Source organism: Stenella coeruleoalba (genome assembly GCF_951394435.1).
Source record: "Stenella coeruleoalba genome assembly, chromosome: 8".
Classification (NCBI taxonomy): Eukaryota; Metazoa; Chordata; class Mammalia; order Artiodactyla; family Delphinidae; genus Stenella; species Stenella coeruleoalba.
This window is the reverse complement of record NC_137154.1, coordinates 53,053,779-53,074,116: the sequence shown is the minus strand read 5'-3', so window position 1 is coordinate 53,074,116 and position 20,338 is coordinate 53,053,779. Positions and strand designations below refer to the sequence as shown.

General features: G+C 50.1%; 1 protein-coding gene across 1 annotated transcript; it reads right to left on the bottom strand.

Moving 5' to 3' along the window:
- Positions 1-1,356: 1,356 nt before the first annotated feature.
- On the bottom strand, positions 1,357-15,189 carry MOGAT2 (monoacylglycerol O-acyltransferase 2). Its single transcript, XM_079930224.1, has 6 exons — positions 15,064-15,189; positions 10,379-10,557; positions 5,297-5,501; positions 4,810-4,984; positions 3,682-3,881; positions 1,357-2,267 (listed from the first exon to the last, which is right to left on the bottom strand). The coding sequence occupies exons 1-6, from the start codon at positions 15,152-15,154 to the stop codon at positions 2,113-2,115; spliced, it is 1,005 nt and encodes a 334-aa protein (XP_079786350.1). The 5' UTR covers positions 15,155-15,189; the 3' UTR covers positions 1,357-2,112.
- Positions 15,190-20,338: the final 5,149 nt, after the last annotated feature.

The window sequence follows — 20,338 nt, the reverse complement described above, 5'->3', positions numbered from 1 at the left end:
TGACCAGGGATGCTGAGGTCCCCAGGTCCCAGGGCACTGACGGTCACAAGGATGCGGTCTGGCCTCGGGGTTCCCAGTCCCCTGGGAACATGGTAGATCACTCACCCATTCACGGTCATGGCCTTTTCACCTCCAAGCTAGCCCACAGGATGGGTAACCAACCGTGATTCAGGGCAGTGGGGCAGAGAGCAGGGTCGAGGGTGGGTGCGGTGTGCTAAGGTTTGACAAAGGAGGTGACCTTTGATTGGGTGGAGGAGAAAGAGCATCTGGGGAAAGGGATCAGCAGGTCCCAGGACATGGCAGGTGGGAGAGCAAGAAGACTGAGAAGAACCAGCAGCCAACCCACAGAAGTGTGGACATGATAAATCCTTGCCTCCTTCAGCCACTAAGGTCTGCAGAGGCTCCTTACCCAGCGGGCAGGTCCTTCCCTCCTTGGCAAATCTTGCCCTTCCTTCACAGCCCCGCCCACCTGCCACTTCCTCCGTCTTCCCCTGGTGGAAACCATCACTCCCCCTCTGAACCCCAATGCCCTTGATTCCCACCTCTCTTGTGACCCTATAGCACCCACCTCATAGGGTCAGAACAGGCCATCATGAGATGCTGGGCACATCTATGACCCGACTCCTCATTACACCTACTCCCTACCATACCTCACAGGACATGAAATGGCTAATTACGTCATAATACTATCTATACCCAGAAAACCGAGCTCGGTATTGTGATCCTTATTTCTCCAATGATAAAACTGAAGTTTGGAAGAGATGTGACTTGCCCAGAGTCACTGAAAAGGGTTGGGCCAGGCTTACGCCCAAATTTACATTCTCAGAACGCCCCCCATTTGTACTTATGGGTGTGATTATAACTTCTGGAGGGAAAAGGCCTTATTTTCTTGCTCCAGGTGTGGGAGTTCACAGTACCGGTCCTACCCTACCATCCTGTCCTTTCACTAATGACACATGTCACAGACCCAGGGACCCAGAGTTCTTCTCATCAGGGGTGTGTCCCCATCTACCCTGCTTGTAGACACAGAGGAATATTCACTCCTCATGTCTGGCGTTTGTTTTCTGGCTGGGCTACCCTGTATCTTTATATAACCAGTCCCCTTCTCTCCCATAGGACAGGCCAGAAGTGGTAAGTTGGAGTAGACGGGTCAGGAAGAAAGAGGCGACATGCCATTCTTTGGCCCATCTGATCCACCATCTGGGAAGGGGAGACAGGGCAGCAGGGCTGGGGGGCCAGGCTGGGGGGCAAAGGTGAGGCTCTGACCAGCGCTCCCAGGTGGAAGTGGGGAATATGAGAAAAAAAGTAAAACAGAATCTGTCATTTGATGAATTGACATTTATGGAGCCCATTTTTTATACCAAGGCCAGGGCTGAACTTACAAAGGATGGAGTAGGAGTTGCCTCATGGAGCTCTCAGCCCATGTGATGTCAGAGCTGAGACTCAGAGGTCATCCTAGTCACTCGGGGAAACTGAGACTCAGGACGGCGAAGAAGTCCGCTCCCGGTCATTCAGCCGATGACAGAGTGCAATTCTCCTTCCCTACCTCTGGACCCCTCTGGCTGCCATTTCAGGGCTCAGAGGACTCAGACACTCAAAGGTGCCCAGGGTGAGCGCAGGGGCTTTGTGGCCTTGCCCTCCTCTCCAGCTCAGGGAGGGAGGAGCTGGGACAGGCAGCATGCAGGATGAGGGAAATTGTAGGAGAAAGGGCTGCAGCTGGTGGCTTCTTGCAGTTGTCACTCAAGGCAGAGGAAGAAAAACCTGGTAATATTTCCTGCCCACTGAGTGACAGGACCACAGAGGACAGAGAACCCGGACATTATTCCCTCCCAGCATCTCTCCCATTTCTCAGGTGGGCAGACCAAGGAGAGGGCTCCTTGCAGAGGGGTCACAGCAGGAGTGCAAATCACAGATGCCAGAGTCTGGTCTCCTCTGCCATGCTGCCAGTTGTGACTCGGGGCCTGGCATGGGTTAGAAACGCAGGAGTCATCGAAGGCTTTGGAGATGTGCTCAACGGACACCTCCGCGAAGCCTTCTGGGATCACAGCCCCTCCCTCTATTCTCCCTAATGCCAGCCCTGCCCTTTGGGGCAGCCCCTCCTCTGGGGAGGCACTAGCAGAATTCCAAGTGTTGGTCACTGGGGACGTTGTACTTGAGCTTGTGGGCTTCGAAGAGGTTGCTTAGCTCCTTCATGTAGCGTTGGTGCAGCCTGTCCACCTCTTCCTGTGAGGGATGCGGTGTCTTCTGCACCTCGATGGGCGTCCCCACTGCAAGACACAAAGAAGTGAGGTGGCCCAGAGCAGGAACCACCGGAGTTGCAGTGCCCTTGGGGTTCACACCACAATGGTCATCGGTGCAGGAAAGTGCTCTTACTGTCTCACTTTCAATTTCATTTTGGGTGATAAGTTCTAAGATGTTAGGGCAACTCCAAGATTCTGATATATTAACAATACCACCAGCTGGCATTTACAAGCAATATCTCCTATAATCATCCTAACAATCCTATACGGATAGAACCTGCTATTATTCCTCTTTGACAGGTCAGGCGATGAGGCTCAAGGAGGTTAAGTAACTTGTTCAAGGTCACATAGCCAGGAAGAATCAGTGCCAGGTGGTAAGCCCTGGGGGTGTGTTCTTAACCTCCAGGCCAGGTGGCTCTGGGAGTCTCAGATACCGTGATGGGAAGCGCCTGTATGTCTTGGGGGGAGGTGGCCCACAGCCCAAGCGCCCTTCTTCCCCCGTCTCTCTCCATGCTGGCCTGCAGTGCCCCCTTTCTAGCGAGGGATCAGGAGGCCCTATGTACCTCCTTCCTCTGGTTCTGCCTGGCTCAGGAAGAAGCTGCTGTGTTCTTCTCTTGGGAATGGCTCTGGAGGCAGCATATGTGAATTATATTCATGAAAATATTACCACACAACCCAGAGAAAGTCATGGTGTAGGGGACTGACCAAGTCTGTACTCAACTAAGGAATGACTGGGTGGTTGGAGATGAACAGACCTCTCTCTACAAGCTTTGCCATTGGAACCTAGGTGGAATCCAAGAAGAAAGCAAATGAGCTGTCCAAATAGCTGGAAAGACGGTGCTAAGTCCAAGCACTGAAGCCCATGCCCATCATTTACAGGAAAATCCCTCAGGCTCTCTTTCATAGGCTGCTGATTGCTACTTTACACACAATTCTAACACCTGGAATGCCCTTCCCTTGTATCCATCTTCTCCAATAAGCCTTATGAGATCATCTGGTCAGAATTAAACCCTCCTTCTTTGGTATAATAATAAAGTCAAATAGATCCTGACCAAACCTCAACTTATTTACTCAAGGGCAGGGTGTTCTTTTGGAAATGATTTAACTTCTCTGAGTCTCAGTTTGCCATCAGTGAAATGGGGATGACAGTCCCTGCCTCCAAGGTTGTTGGGATAACTGAGCTGCTGCACGTAAGGAGCCAGTACAGTGCCTGGCACACAGCAGGTGCTCGGTACTCAGTAGTGGCTACTGTTCTTTGTGTCTCTGTTAGAGTTCTCCTCCCAGACTGCCTTATATCTGCCTGTGTAACTGTTTCCCAGTCTAGAATGTGAGCTCCACAAGGTCAAAGATGTGTCTGGCCCATGTGCATGTCCCCTTGCAGCACACAGCCTGGGCCCCTTGCCCTGTAGGTTTCCCCATCCCAGCCTGGGTCTTGGCTCACCCACGGTGGTGATGGGCTGGCGGTAGGGCATAAGACCAAAGCTGTACTGGAAGACACCACGGCCATGGAAGAGCGGGAGGGAGACTCTCATGATCTTCTGCAGTCGGTTCTGGGTCCGGCGCAACCAGGAGCCAGGAGGGTTGTCAACCTGGTCAAATAGGTCATTCTCCCCAAAGGAGAAGATCGGCACCAGAGCTACCCTGGAGGGAGACAGGAGAGAGGGTTAGGAGGTGCAAGAAGGTGCAAGCTTGTCACCTAGCTTCCTGCAGGGACCCAGTGACCAGGAATTAGGGTAGAGAACAGAGCCCTGGGCCGGAAGTAGGAGGCCTCTGGTGTCTCCCAGTCCTGCTATGGCCTTGCTTTGTGATTGTGGGCAGGTCCCAGCTCTTCTCAGGACCACTGCCTGGCAGTTGTAACATGACAGGGAGACTAGAATGCTGCAGAGAGTCCTCCCAGATAAAAAAAACATTTGCAAACTTTGGAAAAGTCTGACCTGCCCCAGTTAGCTTGTATTCTTCAAAGAAGCTCCAAGGTAGGAGAATAGTTCTAAGCAATGCCCCAAACTCCATTCTCCCAGATCCCCTCCGTCTCAGATCTAATGCAAGCTTTCAGCAGTATGACCCTTGACACTTAGTCCCTTTAATCACCAAATCTCCCTTCTAGACTCTTCTCTGGGTATTTGGGAATGAGACAGTACATCGTCACCAACACAGAATCTTCATTGTGAATGGATTGAGATCTCCCTGCCAGGGCTTCACTGGTGGCACAGTGGTTAAGAATCCACCTGCCAATGCAGGGGACACGGGTTCAAGCCCTGGTCCAGGAAGATCCCACATGCCTCGGAGCCCCTAAGCCCATGCGCCACAACTACTGAAGCCTGGGCACCTAGAGCCCGTGCTCTGCAATGAGAAGCCTGCGTGCCGCAATGAAGAGTGGCCCCCACTCGCCGCAACTAGAGAAAGCCCACATGCAGCAACAAAGACCCAACGCAGCCAAAAATAAATAAATTAAATTAATTAAAAAAAAATCTCCCTGCCAAAATAGGATCTGCATTAATCTCTGCTGTCTTCCCACTAAAATACAATCCTTGCCAATCTCCAATTGAACGAGAGCCCTCTCCCCCGATACCCGTGCATCAGGGCGAGCCTGATGAAGCCCTTGCGGTTCCGCAGCAGCAGCCTGTAGGCTCCAGGCCTGGCGTTCAGTGCCTCCTGGGAGCCCCCAACAATGATGGCCACCAGGTTGCCACCTCCCTTCCTGTTCAGAATGTGAGCGGCGCTCTCCTTGTCTGATGAGACCAGCCCTGGGGAGAGGAAGAAGGTCAAGTATGGTGTGAAGGGGGCAGGGATGGTGGAGGAGGATGTGCTCTGGGCTCCACCCCCCCGAACTGGGAGTTCCCTGAGGACTGGGACTGAGTCCTCCCCCTCTTCCCAACCCCTTGCCGAGCTCCTTGCTGGGCACGGAGCTGTGGGAAGTGCTTCCTTGGGTCTAGCCTCCTTCTCCACTACACATGTTCTTGGATTAAGCACAGAATTGTTAGAAGTCCTCCTTAAGATCCCTCCTCCATGCCTCCAGCCCTCATCATCCTGGGCTACCCAGGGGTGGGAAGACTCACCCCCTGACATGATGTAATCCCTGAAGAAAGGGGCCCAGAACCACAAGTTCAGCATCATCAGGTGTGGGCGGATGCCGGGGAACAGTGAAGAAAAACCGGTGCTCTCGGTGCACAGGTTGGTAAAAGCTCCAGCCGCCAGGACCCCGTGGGGGTGGAAGCCCGCGAGGTAGTTCCGGGAGGGGTCCAGCTCCACGGTCTTGACCAGCTGCAGGGACAGCAACCTGGTGAGTCGGGGCTGGATCTCAGGCCCTCCCTGATTCTGCCATCACCAGTGTGACCTTGAGCAACTTACTCCCCCTCTCTGAGCCTCAGGCTCTTATGAAGATGGAGATATGCGTTTGAAGGCATCTAGGGAGACTGTGGTGCCATCTGTGTCTCAGACTCGCTGCTGGCTTCGGACAAATTGCTTCCCTCTCTGGCTTTTAATTTATCAAATGCGGACATCTGACCCTGTCCCACCTACCTCCCAGGACTGCTGAGAAGCTCAGGTCCACGCGTGCCATGGAATTACCAAGACTACAGGACAGGATGATCATAATTGATACATTGAATTATAATTGGTATAGTTCACACACCATCAAGGGCCACACAGGGGTGCCACTATGCTTGAAGAGCCCTATTTTAACAAAACTCCCTATGAGAAAATTTGGCGCTTAGGACCTGGGAGTGAGCATTTGCAAGATATATCAGGGGTGGTTGAAAGAGCGTGCAGACCTGGAGACTGGTCCTAGTCCTGTTAACCCCTCTGTACAATGCAAATGTCTCCCTGGTGGTTCTCTGCTCCCCCATGTCAGACCTTCACTGCCATCCACCCACCTGTTCCCCTGCCCATTGGCAGCTCTGCCCTGGTCTGGTCAGTCCTGCAGCATGGCGGGTGCCAGGGAGACCACTAGATATTGTAGAGGGAGTGGGAGAGGAGAGCTGTTTGTCATTAGCAGCTTCCAGGCAAAGTGGGCTGAGGGTGGAAGGAGAGGAACTGAGTTAACAAGTGCTGCTCCCGCCATTTACTGGACAGGCTTCAGTGTGCAAAGATTACCGCCGGGGCACTGATTGTGTGTGTGACCAACCCCTGCTCCACTCTGCCAGTAACTGCCGGGCCTGCCCTTTACAGAGCCCTGTTATCTGGGAGGCACAGCCATCAGAGTTGGAGGCCCTGAGGCCCCTGGCCCAAGCCCTAAGCCCCTGGCAGGAGGCTCCCTGACAATTCTGCACAGGCCTTGCAGGCGTGAGCAGTCCATTCCACGCTGGCTCAGCTCTGACACCGTGAAAGTTCATCCTGTCACCAAGCTGAAATTTTCAGAATGACCCTGAGGATTCTTGTTGCCTTCGGGCCCCAGAGGCCTGGCTGCCTGCTCTCAGAGCAGCCTGGTGGGACCCAAGGGACAGCAATGGGGGTCTGATCCTATCTGCCCTACCCAAGCTGAACAGCCCCAAATTGTCCTGTCCTTGACCTGGACTTGATCTCCGCAAATCCCCACCCCCCCAGTATGCCCTCTGGTTACCCTTGACCCTTTGCAGAAAGGCTGAGGGGACCATAGGTGGAGGCGCCATTGCTTCCCAGATGAGGACAAACTTCTTCCACTCGTTCGGTGGGGATTTATTGGACGTGAAAATAAGAACAAGCAGAGATAATTCTGGGTATTCTCATTGGGAAAGGTGTTTCCTTAGGAACCCATCTCGGTGTGTTTCTTGAAAAGCATACCTGGCGCCCCGCACTGAAGCACTTGCTTATGCATTCTCTTTCTCAGCTAGTGGGAAAATAATTTTGTACAACCTGCCTAAACGCAATGAGGCAGTATTTATCGATATTACAATTGAAAAACGTAACTGACCTTTTAGGCCAGCAACTCCACTGCTGAGGAAGTTAGCTACAGAATTTCTCATACTTGTGCAAAATGACATCTGAACAAGATTATTAACTGAAGTATCATTTTTAGTAATACCAAAACTTGGCATCCACTCAAATGTCCATCAACAGGGCCCATTTAGACAAATTATGGAACATTCACTCATGGGCCACTGTGTAGCCATAGGGATGTACGACATAGCTCTTCCTGTCCTGATACAGGAAGATGCCACAGTTGCTTGTCGGGTGAAAAAGCAAAGAGCAAGACGATGTGTGCAGAACGTCATCAGCTGTGCCGAGAAGGGTAACAGGAGGTGGAGACAGCTCCTCCTGGGGGAAACGTTGCCTGATTCTCCACCATTAGCCCTTTAGGAAGGCTAAGGGTGAGGTTGGAAAGCTCCAAGACACAGAGACTGTGCCCTAATTTTGCTTGAAATTCACCACTAGATGCTAGTTTGTAAAATCACAGTAAGAACTGATAGAAGCTCAGGGATCCACATGCATTTGATAGGGAAGGCAGAGGCTTGTGAATGTGGGGACTCCTTATCCGGGACCCCCTGCCTCCCGGCCACCCTAAGATCCCTGCAGGGCCTGCGCTTTGAAAGTATGTGGAAGAGTAGGAGGGTCTCCAGGGAGGTGGTGGGGTCCAGAATCCGCAGGCCCCAGCGCCACCCCTGCAGGCTCCCAGCCCAGGACAGGCAAGTCAAAGTGCTCATCTTCTCACTCCCTGCAGGTCTCTTGGTGGTACTGCCCGCCCTCTGCAGGTGGTGATGCCACAGGCCTGCAGTGGGCGACAATCCTGAACACTGTGCGCATGGAATTTCTGCAAAACAAGTCCAGTGTCCCAAAGGTGTCAGTAGTCCCAGGGTTGAGAAACCGTCCTGGGGGGCTAACTGGCTGGGGCAGCAGGAGGATGGCGGGTAGGACAGGCACAGAGCTGCTCAGCATCAGGTTCTGCAACTGTCAGCAGCTCCAGCTGTAAAGAGAGCCAGATGCTGTCCTTTGGAGGTCACGGGATGGCAGGAAGACAGCCCCCTGGAGAGCTCTCAGTTGAAGAGCTCCAGTTCTGTGGAATGGCCTGCACTGGCCTCCATTACCTTATCCCTGAAAACCTCTCCCGCCTCATCCCCAGGTGCACCTTCTGCTTTCGTCACACTGTTGCTCAGAAACCATGCAGTGGCAGGCTCTGGGCCTGAGCTTGCGCTCTTCCCTTCGCAGGCCGCCTTTCCTTCCCTGGTGGACTCAGGATTTAGCTCACAGTGTGGAGGGAGACCACAGAGCCAGAATCTGCAAAGCTCTACTTGAGGCCAGAAACCACTTATAGTTTTCTTTGGCTTGGTAGCTGGTGTCACAAACACTCTCAGGCTACAGGCCATACTTTCCCATGGAAACTCTGGCCTTCCTGGCACAGAAGAGCGAGCCTGGGAAGAGGAGCTGGGGGATGGGAATTCAGAATCTCAAAGCTCAGAAGTCCTGGGGTGGGGATGAGGGACTCTGCCCATGACATTCCCATGGCTTCCCTCGGGACCCAGCAAACCCTGCTCGTTTGTGCTGACAAGGTCCTGGGAGGGCACCCTGCAGAGGAAGCAGATATGGGGTCGAGGAAGACTGCCCCCACCCGGGCCCCTCAGGTTGGCTCAGCACTGCCCACTTGCTCTGCCCTTCAACATCTATCACCCCTAATGAGCATGGAAGCCTCTGCCAGCCAACTTCCTGCCCTCTGCCCAGCCCCTGCCCTGCTGCCCTGCCTTGCCCTGCCCCATCCCACCCCTTCCCTTTGCCCAGGAGGCCCTGCTCACTGGATGCTAAGGGCTCCTGCACATGAGCTCTTGCCCAGCCTTTGCTAGTCCTTGCTGGGCTCCAGAACTCTCAGAAGGGAGCAAGGCGGGAACTCTGACTCTGCTGCTGAGCGCCCATGACTTGGCCAAGCTGTTTACCCCCTTTGAGCCTGTTTCCTCCATTCCCTATCGCTTTACCAGCTGGGGACCTAATTTCTGGAGGGCCAGGAAGAGGTGGGGCTCCCAGATTGGGGTGGGAGAAGCCATGCAGGTGTGAAGGGCAGAACAGCCAGTCTCTGGGCTATCAGAGTCCTCCCTAGACCCACAGCCATGCCCACATCTCCCCAGAATCCCCAGCAATTCAGTAAAATAATACAAACTACTAGTTTACCGAGAACATACAAAGTGCTTTACTTGCTGTCTCATGGAATCCACACAACCCAATGATGTATGTGGCATCATCTCCACTTTACATATGAGGAAACTGAGGCTCAGAGAGACTGTGTAACTCACCCAAGGTCACGCCACTTGTATGTTACAGAACTGATCATAGAACCTAGTCTGTTCAGCTCCAGAGGCCACACTCTAGATGTTTCTTCTCTCCTGTTTCCAGGGGAGGGCCACCTGCCCCTGCCTGGCACCTCTCTGAGTCCCCATTGCCTTCCCCATCCTATCTGGACAATAAATCATCCCTGCCCAGCTGCTTATACCCAAGAGTTTAGTCTGTCTGGGATTCAGGAAAGGAGCCAAGGTCAGTTCACTCAATCAAGGATTCTGCTCCACTCAGGACTGAACTTTGGGTCCAGGGTCAAGTGTCCAAAAGGCCATGAGGTGCCCTGAGTCAGAAAGTCAGAGATTCAAAAGCACTCCAGTGGGAGGGATCAGTGTGCTCACTGGATACATTTGTAAACTAAGATTTAGAATGGGGCAAGGCCTTGTCCAAGGATGCCTAACATACCAGAGTGAGGGGAAGAATCTGAGAACAAGTTCAGGGTCCTCTCCCCTGTCCCTCTAAACTGACTAAATGCACAAACTTTAAATCAGTAAAAGAGCTTTGTATGTGAACTTGATCACATCCTTGTCCCTCTCTAGGGGTTAGTCTCCTCATCTTATGAAGTGTGGGGCTAGAGGGTCTCTTAGGACCTTAAGTTTATTACCTTCACCCCCAAGCATGGCTACTGAGGGGTTTATAAGATACATATGTGTGCCACACTACATGGCCCACAGAGCTCCTTCAAATCCTGTTCATTCATCAGTCCTCATACTTGCCCCAAATCCCTGCAGGTGGGAAACCACGGCCAGACAGAAGCTGGACTCTTCCCCAGGCCACATAGTGGTGGAAGCCTGGCTCCTACCTCCCAGCCCAGTATTCTGCTCACTGCACACAGGGCCGCACTTCCCCACGGACACGTGGGGCACTACGGTCCTGGCCACACCCCCGCCAGCCCCATTACTCACTGAGACGGGGAAATAGTCCTTCATGTACTTCCATATGACCCAGCGCCTTATGGCCTCAATGCGCCTGCCCCCCTGCCATGGCTTGTCTCGGTCCAGGTACCACCAGGTTGCATACAGGATACTGAAGATCCAGAATCTTGTGAACAGGAGACCTATGAAGACCACAATGCAGATCTGGGCTGGGGAGGGAAGCAGGAACCATCATCAGTGGTCAGAGGGATGAAGGAAGGATTTCCACCCTTATGCCCAGCACCAGCAGCACTGTCCTGTCCAGCCCTCACCCCAGGCAGAAGGGGTCAGCCTGCCCTCCCCTCAAAGAGGAAGGAATGCAGCCCATCCAGTGTCACACTGGGAGCCTGGATTTGAAGCCAGGTAGGCCTAACTCCAAACTCACTTTTTCCCACTGCACCAGGCTGCCTCATTCACTCCAGTCTCCCCCCTCCACCTCCTCTCTGTCCAGTTAAGTATCTGTATTCACCAGGTGCTCAATAAATGCCTGGGGGAGAAGTGACTGGTTTAACTGTTTCTCGTTTCCACCCTTTGGGCCCTCAGAGAAAAAGGAGACATTCTCTCTGCCCAGCCCTCTCTCTGTCCACTCTCACCCATCTTTCCATAGATAAATTCTGCCAGATCCCCCCCTCTAATTAAAGTCCTTCCATGGCTTTCTCATAACTTTAAAAACAGCCCATGTAGCTCAGCCTGGCATTCAGGCTCCCCACGGCCGGTCTGATCCCCCTCCCACTCCAGCCTCACTCACCCACATGCACTCCATGCTCCGGCCACATGGAACTGCTCAGTGTACCTACACTGAGAGACTGAGTTCCTTCAATCTCTTAGCTTTTGCTTATGCTGCTTCCTCTGCCTGCCATGCCCTTTCCTGATGAAGGAGGCAGGAAGTAAGAGGCCAACTTGTGGCTGGCCCATGGGTTGGGGTGCAGCATGGCTAGGACCAGGCCAAGTGAGGAAATACCTTCTTACCTACGATTCCAAGTCCCTTGCAGCAAGCTAACCCTGGCTTCATCTCAGGGTCAGGGGGTCTGTGGGGCTGACCCTTACCTGATGCTAATGGAACATCATTCCCAGAGAATATTTCTCCCTCCCCATCCCATTCCTTCCACTCAACACCATGCACTCACACTCTTAAAAAGGTCAGCCTCCGGTTGTATTGCATCTGAAAGTGGGGTAGACTGGGTCTGTCATTCCTGGCAGGCTTCCAGGAGAAGGGGACTTTTGACCCAGTCTGAACAGTAGTAAAATTCATAAGCCAGAGAAAATAGGTTGGGGCTCACAGATTTTCAGTTTACACAGAACACCTATGTGCCAGGTGTTGGTGGTTCAGCTGTGAACAACAGAGAAAAATTCCTGCCCTCGTGGAGCTGACTTTCCAGTGCTGTGTTTGGGGCACTTGTTAGTTTTTTTTAAGTTTCTATGGTGGTAAAATATACGTAACATAAACTTTATCATCTGAACCATTTTTAAGTGTACGGTTCAGTGGCATTAAGTTCATTCACATTGACCATCATGACCATCCATTCCCAGAACTCTTTTCATTTTCCCAAACTGAACCTCTGTACCCATTAAACAAAAACTCCCATGTCCCCCTCCCCCAGCCCCTGGCAACCACCATTCTCTTTTCTGTCTCCATGAATTTGATTAGTCCACAAACCTCACATAAGAGGAATCATAAAGTATGTGTGTGTGTGTGTGTGTGTGTGTGTGTGTGTGTGTGAGACTGGCTTATCTCACTTAGCACAACATCCTCAAGATTCATCCATGTTGTATGTTTCAGAAACTCCTTCCTTTTTATGGCTGAATAACATTCCATTGTGTTATTTGCGGCATTTGCTATACATTCATCCATCAATGGACCGATGGACAATTGGGTTTCTTCCACCTCTGTAGCTTATTTTAAAATAGCATTTAATTAGTCACTAATAATGAAAAATGGGGAGACTTCACACTCAAACCCATTCATCTGGCGTCTCTTGAACACCAGGAAGGAGCGGCAGCCCTGAGTCACTGCCATCGCAGGCAGCTCCCCTCCAGGCATTTCCCCTCCTTCCCAGGCCTGCTGGCCAATGGCTGCTGGAACCCGTGCTCTGACATCAGCCTCGTGATTCCTGGAGGATTCAGAAAAGGACGAACCACACTCCTGGTGAGTTGATCACTTTTTTGTTTGCCTTTAAGTTTTTTTAATAAAAAACTTGAAAGGGAAAGTTGCAGAAGAGTGGGAATGAAATGCCACCATTTGCATGAAGAATAACATGTCCACCCTTGTGGATGCGCATGCATAGAGGCTGGAAGGACACCTGCAGATCTGGAGGGAGGAGGCAGACGCCAGGAGGTAAGGGATAAGGATGGCTTGGCAGTTGACTTAGACTTTATCATTTTTATTTATATAACAAATATTTAATGTGAGAAAATGGTAAAGAACCTCAGCTAGGACTCTCTGCCCTTGGGCAAAATCAAAAGTCTATGTGGGTTGATCCCCCTTTCAGAAAACCGCCTCTAGAGAATAAAACAGAGTTGTTAATAGTGGCTCCCTGGAGGGAATTCCCTGGCCGTCCAGTGCTTAGGACTCCGCGCTTTCACGGCTGCTTTCACACAAGCCACGATATGCACAGCCCAAAATAAATAAATAAATAAATAAATAAATAAATAAATAAATAAAAATAGTGGCTCCCTGGAGGGTAGGATTTGGGGAAGTCTTTCACTTTTAGGATACATATTTTGTTTCGATGTGCTACAACAGCACATATTCATTTTTGTAACTAACATAGCATGTTAAGGTTAGGAAAAAACCCACGCAAGAGGAACTTGCACTTGACAGAAAGAACTCTCCACCATCCCCCTCACCCTGAGGTCACCTTTTAACTCCTATCAGCAAGCAAAACCCAAACTTGGGGATCTTTTCAATCCCTTAGGAAGGGAGACACCTTCTTTCACCTTGTAACACCAAGGGGGAGAAATGTAAGAACCCACTTTACTGAGACCCAGAGAGGGTATGCAAATTGGCTAAGGTCCCAGAGCAAGCTAGGAGGATGGGACCTGGCATTCAATTCTACTCTTTTGTCTACATCATGCTCCCAACATTCATTCATTCAACAAACATTTATCAACACCAACTCTTCTAGGAGCTGGAGATGCAGCTGAGAACAAGACCATTTGAATGGAGCTTACCTTCTTCCTGTGTGAGTGTGTGAATTATAGAGGAGAGGAAAGGAAACTGAGTAAACATGTAACCCACTGGAAAGTATTTGTTTCTGGGCCCTGAGTCCTCAGTGACAGGGCCTGGTTGACCTCTCTGGCCAATTCTTTGCCCCTCCCCAAAATGCCTGCTCTATGTCCAGCGTGAGCCAGCCGTTCACAACATGAGTGGTGTTTACTCCCCCACTGGAAGTCCTTACTCTCCTGCCAGTCTGTAAATCCTGCCCTGTGGACTCATCTCCTAAGTATCCTTGAAAAGGGGCCCTTTCTTTCCACTCACTGCCAGACCAGGGGAGGCAATCTTTTTCTTAAAGGGCCAGATTGTAAATATTTTAGACTCTGAGGCTATATGGGGCGACTTGGAGGATATTACATAGGCACGTAATCGTTTGAATTACGCAAACATTTAAAATCTAAAAACTATCCTTGGCTCATGGGCTGTACAAATGCAAAAACAATCAGTGGGCTGGATTTGGTCCATGCCACATGGGACCCTGATCTAGCTGGTGGCTACTCCCTGCTATTGGTCTAACCCCCACACCCCAAACACAGCAGGTCCATAGACTTCAGGCACTGAGACCTGTCACACACAGATTGGACCTTGTCACTCCTGTACCAAAAAGCCTCCTGGGCTCCCCTTTGTCCCCAAGATAAGGGACAAGGTACAAGCTCCTGCTCGTGGCGCGAGTGGGCTCAGATCCCTTTGCTCAGCGACCCTCCCTCTAGCTCCAGACCCAGCGCTGCTTGACCTCCCTGTGCTGCTCCTGACATTGCCAGGATCCCCGGCTGGGCTGGGGGTGGGCACGGACAGTCAGACACACTCCTGCTGGGAAAGCTTTCCCAAGGCCAGCTGGGCAAAATGTCCCTCATCCCCTGTAATCCCCGGGCCTCAGCCCACCTGGCTCTGGGCCCCCAGTGCCCTTTGCCCAGGAGCCAGCCTACTTGTCGGCTTGTGGCCTCCTGCCCCTTCTCCACACCTCCTCCCACGCCCTCAGCCCTCTCTCCTCCCTCTACCACCTTCCCTCTCCTCCTCTGGCAGTAGGAGGAGTCCAGACCTACAGCCTTGGACATTTAAGGCAATTAGCTTCTCTGCTCATCTGTGGAATGGGGTAACCGGGGATATTTTAAATGTTTTAACAACCCTTAGGGCAGAGACACAGGTCAATCATCAGGGATGCTAGGGGCAGGGAACTGGAGGGCTTGCTTTAGCTGCAAAATTTCGGGGAGCTTCTGAGCGAGGACATGGGATATGTGTATTGTATGTGTATGTGTGTGTGTGTGTGTGTGTGTGTGTGAGAGAGAGAAATGGCTATTGACCAGTCTGTAAAGAGTATGTCCACAGTTTAACGCCAGTGTAGTGGCATCAGTGAACAGGCTGAACACTAGCCCTGGGGGGCGCACTCCCTACCCTGTCTGGCGCCAGCAGGTGAGATGAAGAATCCCATTGCCTCCCACCCCCCCAGCCCAGCCCACCTTACCCAGAGCCAGAAAGCAGAAAACCCACTGCAGGACCACAAAGGTCTGCATCCTGCGCTCCCATGGCACGGACAAGGGTGCAAACTTCACCATGCTGTCTCTTTGGTTGATTCCGGTGTCTTCTCTGAGCTCTGCTGTGGTCTGAGGCACCTACTTACTGGTTTTTGCTGCTGCCAGAGGTTGAGTAAGCGTTAGTGGTTGGGGAGGAGGGCGCCCCACCCCACACTGCCCAGCCCAACACCTCCCTGCCCCCGCCCTGGCAAGGATCTGTTTCCTGGTAGAAAGCTTTGAACCCACTTGCCCTGGAGCCAGGTAAAGGAAGGAGGAAGGGAAGGACATTTGCCTCCTCAAGCAAAACCTTATCTGCCAGATGCCTTTCTCTGTGCCTGAATCTTGCCCTCCACTTGGCAGGTAAAGCACTGAGTATAGGGCAATCTTGTCCCTCTTCACCTACCCAATGACATGGCCGCAATAACTGTCTCCTCTCTTCTGCCACTGTTCCCCTCCACAAACATGCAGTAGCAACTCCTGTCCACAAATCCTTCGGCCCCACCGTCTCCTCCACCTTCTGCCCTATTCATGGAAGAGCCCTGTCTGCATTCCACATCCTCCCCTCCCATTCTGTCCTCCCTCCTCCAGACTTTAGATGCCATTGTTCCATGGAACTGCCCTTGACAAGGTCACCAATGGCCTCCATGCTGCTGAATCCAGTGATCCATTCTCAGCTCTCACCTTGACCTCTCGGCAGCCTGAGACACAGTTGGTCACTCCCTGCTCCTTGAAACCACTTGGCCTGTGGACTCCACACTCTCCTGGTTTCTTTCCTGCCCCTCTGGCTGCCCCTGGGTCTAATTGTGGCTCTTAGCCTTCACCAGGCTAAGTGTTGGAGTGCTCTCTTGCCCACTTAGTCCTTGTGAAACAGGAGGGAAGAAGGCAGGGCACAACCTTTAAAAGAATGACATAGGGCTTCCCTGGTGGCGCAGTGGTTGAGAGTCCGCCTGCCGATGCAGGGGACACGGGTTCGTGCCCCGGTCCGGGAAGATCCCACATGCCACGGAGCGGCTGGGCCCGTGAGCCACGGCCACTGAGCCTGCGCGTCCGGAGCCTGTGCTCCGCAACAGGAGAGGCCATGGCAGTGAGAGGCCCGCGTACTGCAAAAAAAAAAAAAAAAAAAAAAGAATGACATAGCCCGAGGACACGACATAAACTGATTAGAACCAAATAAGTCCAAGATGGCGGACGAGTCGACTTTCACTAGACTTTGTGTGTGTTTAATTTTGGCTGCAGCATGTGGAATCTTAGTTCCCCAACCAGGGATAGAACCCGTGCCCCCTGCAGTGGAAGCACAGAGTCCTAACCGCTGGACCACCAGGGAAGTCCCTCTAGTGGACCTTGAGCCTCAGTATACACTCATTGTAACATATCATCAAGCTAAATGTCACACCCACAGGTGCCATGACAGTTCAAGGCCAACCATAAAGGTCAAAAAGTAGGCGGTGGCCCAATTCCTGGAAATCCCCACCCCTTCCCCAAAATAGCTGGAATACTACTTCCACTCAGTAGCCTATGCAATTACCCACTCCTATAAAAACTGACAACCCCATACCCTGGTGTCTTTCTCACATTCTGAGATGGCCTACACTCTGTCTGTGGAGTGTTTCTCTCTAAATAAATCCACTTCTTACCTATCACTTTGTCTCTCACTGAATTCTTTCTGCTATGAGACATCAAGAATCTGAGCTTCGTTAAGTCCTGAGATCAGGCGTGTGATCTCAGTTAAAAGACTGTGGGTTCAAGTCCCACTCTGGGTTTTGGCTGGGTTCCAGTTCCAGCCCATAGGTTCAAGCCCCAATCTGAGTTACACGGTTTCACTTGGAACCTCCCTCTTCTCTCCACCCTCTCTCCTACAGAGACTTCACCCAGGCTCATGGCCTTGGAGTCTATCTGCAGGACAAACACTTCCAAACTGCACCTGCAGCCCTGACTTCCCCCTGGGCTCCAGACTTGACTAGCTAGGTGGCTACTTGACATCTTCCCTGACAGCCGGCTCAGCACCTCCATCACAGCCTGTCTAAAACTGAACTTGACCTCCCCTCACCTGTCCAGGCTGGCCTTTCCTCTGCTGTTTGCCATCTCAGGAAAGGGGACTCCAGTGACCTGGTTCCTCAGGACAAAACCTTAGAGTCACACTAGACTCTTTCCGCCCCTCTCCATCCAACTCTCTCAGTCAGTTCTCCTAAATCACTCCATTTAAATGTACACTTTGTACTGAAATGTATCAAGCATATAGTAAAAGGCACAAATCCTAAGTGTAGGAGTGACACATTGTCACAGAGTGGACATACTGGTGTGACCTCTGCTCTGATGCACAAATAGAACCTGACCAGCACCCATGTCCTTGCCTGTCACTCCTCTCCTCCCCGACCCTCACACCAACCTCGTCTCTGCTTCGAACTTTATAATAAGTGAGCCTTACACGATATACCCTCTAGGATGGTCTCTTTTGGCTCAAGATTATATTTTGAGAGTCATCCAAATTGTGTGTATTTGTAGTACATTTGTTCTCGTTGCCATACAGGACTTCACTCTGTGAATATGCCAGAATCCATCCATTTCACTGCTGAGAGGTATTTGGGCTGTTGTCTGTTTCTGGCTATTGTGAATTGTGCTGCTATGGGCATTCTTCTCTCTTTTCTTTTTTTTTCCAATTTTTTTTTGAGAAAAAATGGACATCTATCATTGTATAAGTTTCAGGTATACAGCATGATGGTTTGATTCACATATATTGTGAATGATTACAATAGATTTAGTTAACATCCATTGTCTCACATAGTGCAATAAAAAGAAAGGAAAAAAAAATCTCCTTTTTATGAGAACTCTGACCTACTCTCTTCCCAACTCTCCTATGCATCACAGAGCAGTACAGGCATTCCGTACATGGCTTGTGGTGCACATTTCTATACTTTTCTGTTGTGTGTGTGCCTGGGAATAGACTGGCTGGGTCTCCTGGTATAAAGCCACGTATTTTCCAAAGTGGTTGTACAAATTTACACCCACAAGGCCCGCATGAGATTCCATACCCTTCTCAACATTTTAGCCATTGTAGTGAGTATGCTGGGATACTTCATTGTGCTTATAGTGATTTCCTAATGCCTAAGAGGTTGAGCACACTTTAATATTTTTATTGGCCATTTGGATATGATTTTATATCAAGTTCATGTTCTAGTCTATTGTCGATTTAAATATCTCTCACGTTGGAAAGCTGCTTTCCACACCCACAGCCAGCCTCTTTGATTGACTCTGACAACAGCGTTCTCACTGATCTCTGTCACTGTGCCCTTTCTCCCTCCCAGAATCTCAACAGCCGGAGGGACTGCTGGGTCAGAGTATGTGACTGCAGGAGCTTGGCAGTAGTAGTGCCAGACGTTTCCCAAAACAGCAGCACCAGTTTATACCTTCACCAGAAATATATGCGAGATCCCATAGATGTGTAACCTCTCTGGCCCTTGGTGTGGTCAGACTTATTATTATTTGCTAGTGTGTAGAGTGATATCTGGTTGGGATCTTGCATTTCCTGAACACAAATGTTGCACATGGCTTTATTCATAGGAGTTGCCTCTGCTGTGAAAAGCTCATTCTAAATTTTCTTCCATTCCTCTACAGAGTTTTTTGTGCTTTTTGCCGAAATTGAAGTTTTTTATGCATTCATGTTACTAACCTTTGAGGTCGCACACATTGCGAATCTCTTCTCCCAGTTTTTAACTTGTGTTTTAAGGTGTCACTGGATGAACAAACATTTTACATTTTAATATATTCATATTCATCAGCCTTTTATTAAATAGTCATTGCCTGGTCTGATTCAGGAAATCTTTTCCTACTTATATTTACCATTAAGAATTTAAAGTTTGGGACTTCCCTGTTGGCACAGTTCTTAAGAATCCGCCTGCCAGTGCAGGGCACACGGGTTCAAACCCTGGTCCGGGAAGATCCCACATGCCACGGAGTAACTAAGCCCGTGCGCCACAACTACTGAACCTGCGCTCTACAGCCCACAAGCCACAACTACTGAGCCCACGTGATGCAACTACTGAAGCCTGCACACTCTAGAGCCCGTGCTCTGCAACAAGAGAAGCCATCGCAATGAGAAGCCCGTGCACCGCAATGAAGCGTAGCTCCCACTCGCCGCAACCAGAGAAAGCCCATGCACAGCAATGAAGACCCAAAGCAGCCCAAAAATAAATTAATTAATCAAAAAAAAATTTTTAAGTTTGTTGTTTGTTTTTCATATGTAAGTCCTTACTACATCTGGATGTTTATACAGTATGAGTTAGGTTCCAATTGTATCTTTAACATATGAGAACCATTCTGTGCAGTCCCATTTGTTCACCACCCCCCTTCCCCAATGAGGTAATATGCCACCTCTGTCATACAATAGATTTCTACACATTTGTGGCCTGTGTCGGGCTTTTATTCTCTTTTATCGTCTGTTTATCTATCTCTCCCAGTGCCACACCATCTTAATTATTTACTTAGCTCTAATATCTAGGAGGGCAAGCCTCCTTGCTCTTCTGTCTTACAATTGTCCAGGCTATGATTCACCCTTACTCTTCCATATACATTTTAGAATCATCTCAACAATTTCCAAAATTCTGTCTTGGAATGTTGGAATTCATAAAATGTTGAATCACAGTTCATTTTGAGGAAACACACATGTGAATAAAAATGAAGGAAAGAATAAATGAATTAAATTCCCACATCATAATATCTATCAAAAGAGCAACAAAGAAACCACAGGAAGAAAATAATAATGATAAAAGCAGAAATTAATGAGAGGTTAGAAAAAGAATAGCTCTAATGAATAAATTAAATTTTTAGTTTTCTAAAAATAACTAATGAAAAAACATACTACTAGCTAATGTAATCAAGAATAAAGGGGACAAACCACACATTCACAAAGTAAGAAAGGACAGTGGAGATATAATTGATGTAGAAGAAATTTTAAAAATCAAACGAGGGAGTTCCCTGGGGCCTAGTGATTAGGATTTGGCGCTGTCACTGCCACGGCCCGGGTTCGATCCCTGGAACTGAGATCCCACAAGCTGTGTGGAGTGGACAAAATAAAATAATAAAATAAAATAAAAAAATCAAAATCAAAAGAAACTACTTTGCAAACTTTAATGCAAAAACATTTGCATGTTTAGACACAACTGACTGTTTCCGAGGGAAATACGATTTACCAAACTGAGCCAATTAATGATAGAAAACGTAAGCAGATGA